Genomic DNA, 1,822 nt, shown 5'->3' on the forward strand with positions numbered 1-1,822 from the left:
AACAGGATATTACTGTTCAGCAGATCCAGACTTCTCAAAAGATACCTCCCAAGACATACTTTGTACCAAACAAACCATAATTATATTACAGTGGTGAATATGGGGTTTCAGGGTGCTATTTTGAGGTACAGAGGGTCACACCTTGTCTTTGTAATATTTTGGGACCAACACAGCCACAACAGTGCATAGCATTTTTTTTTACAGTTTCCATCTGAAGGTTTTCAGATGTCAGTTGCCAAAAAGCATTTTTTTTTCATTTTTTAGGTTTCAGTTATTTTGATGAAAGGTAAAGTCTTCCCTCACCTCCACCCCCTGAAAAATTCCAACCATCTGTATCTCTCTTATATATATATATATATATATGTTTGTGTGTGTCTGTGTGCACGTATACACATCTCTTGTATACTGCATTTCCGTATCAGGGCCCACTTAAACCCTCCTTCTTTCACAGTAGAAACCAGATTGATTGATCCTCTTTCATTCAACTAGTCCGAATTCTTTGTGAAGGCCAGACATTTCCTGACAGCTTTTCTCAGGGCCGCCTTGACCTCTCTGTTTCTCAGGCTGTAGACGAGGGGATTGGTCAGGGGAGTCAGGACTGTGTAGCAGACAGAGAACACTTTGTTCAGGGCTCTCAGGTTGCTGGATTTCGGTAGCATGTAGACAATCATTACAGTCCCATAGAAAAGTGTTAACACAATGAGGTGAGAGGAGCAGGTGGAAAAGGCCCTTTGCCTCCCAATGGTGGAAGAGATTCTCAGGATGGTGCTAACTATACAGACGTAGGATGTCATGGTTAATAGAAATGGGGAAACTACATCTAAGAAGGAAAATATATAAAGAACCAGCATTATCTGGCTGGTGTCGCTGCAGGAGAGCTTTAAAATTGGGGTGAGATCACAAAAGAAATGGTCCATTTCATTGGGGCCACAGAAAATTAATTGTGACATAAAACACATCATTATTATAGAAGGTAGAAATCCATTTATCCAACACCCAGCTGCGAGTTGGAGGCACAACTTGCCATTCATACATGTTCCATAGTGCAGTGGTTTGCATATGGCTAAATACCGATCATAAGACATCGCTGCCAGGAGATAACATTCCGTAGTTGCTAGAAAACAAAGGACAAAAAACTGTGTCATGCAGCCCACCACAGAAATTGTTCTGTCCCCAGTCAGGAAACTGGCCAGCATCCTGGGTAGGAGTATGGAAGTGTAGCAGGTCTCCAGGCAGGACAAGTTCCCCAGGAAGAAGTACATGGGAGTGTGAAGGTGCTGATCAGTCACAAGTAGAGCAATGATGAGGATGTTCCCGGCCATGGTCACAATGTAGATCACTAGGAAAACCAGGAAGAGAAGGATCTGCAGTTCTGGGAGATCCCCAAACGCCAGGAGGATGAATTCTGTGAAATCTGTTTGATTTTCCGCATCTCCTTTCTCCATGAGCTGCATCCTGTGATAGTGAAAAGTAATGAACATCAGAAGATTTGACTGTACTATGAAATTAGATAGATTTCCATCTTTTGATCCCATAAGAGTTCCCACTGCAAACTGAGAGCTGGGTTTATATTGTCTCCCAAAGAGCTGTCACCGAGTTAATTTGCTCCTCTTTTGTCCCATACTCCAACTTTTTTCATTCATTGATTCTTAGATTTTGGACCAAAAGGGACCATTTGGCACAATTGATTAAAAGAGCTCTAAACTAGAAACTTGGGGAGATGCTCATGTAATCTCCATGCCTGATTCTAACATTGAGAGGAAGGAAAATCAAGTAAGAAAGCATACACCAATGTAGAAAAGAGCCACGGTGGGTAGGAGAA

General features: G+C 42.0%; 1 protein-coding gene across 1 annotated transcript; it reads right to left on the bottom strand.

The window, feature by feature from the left end:
• Positions 1-485: 485 nt before the first annotated feature.
• Positions 486-1,454, bottom strand: LOC120383056 (olfactory receptor 10A7-like). The gene has a single exon (XM_039500691.1). It carries the CDS (start codon positions 1,452-1,454, stop codon positions 486-488), a length of 969 nt encoding a protein of 322 aa, XP_039356625.1.
• Positions 1,455-1,822: the final 368 nt, after the last annotated feature.

Source organism: Mauremys reevesii, linkage group 15 (assembly GCF_016161935.1).
Source record: "Mauremys reevesii isolate NIE-2019 linkage group 15, ASM1616193v1, whole genome shotgun sequence".
NCBI classification, from domain to species: Eukaryota; Metazoa; Chordata; order Testudines; family Geoemydidae; genus Mauremys; species Mauremys reevesii.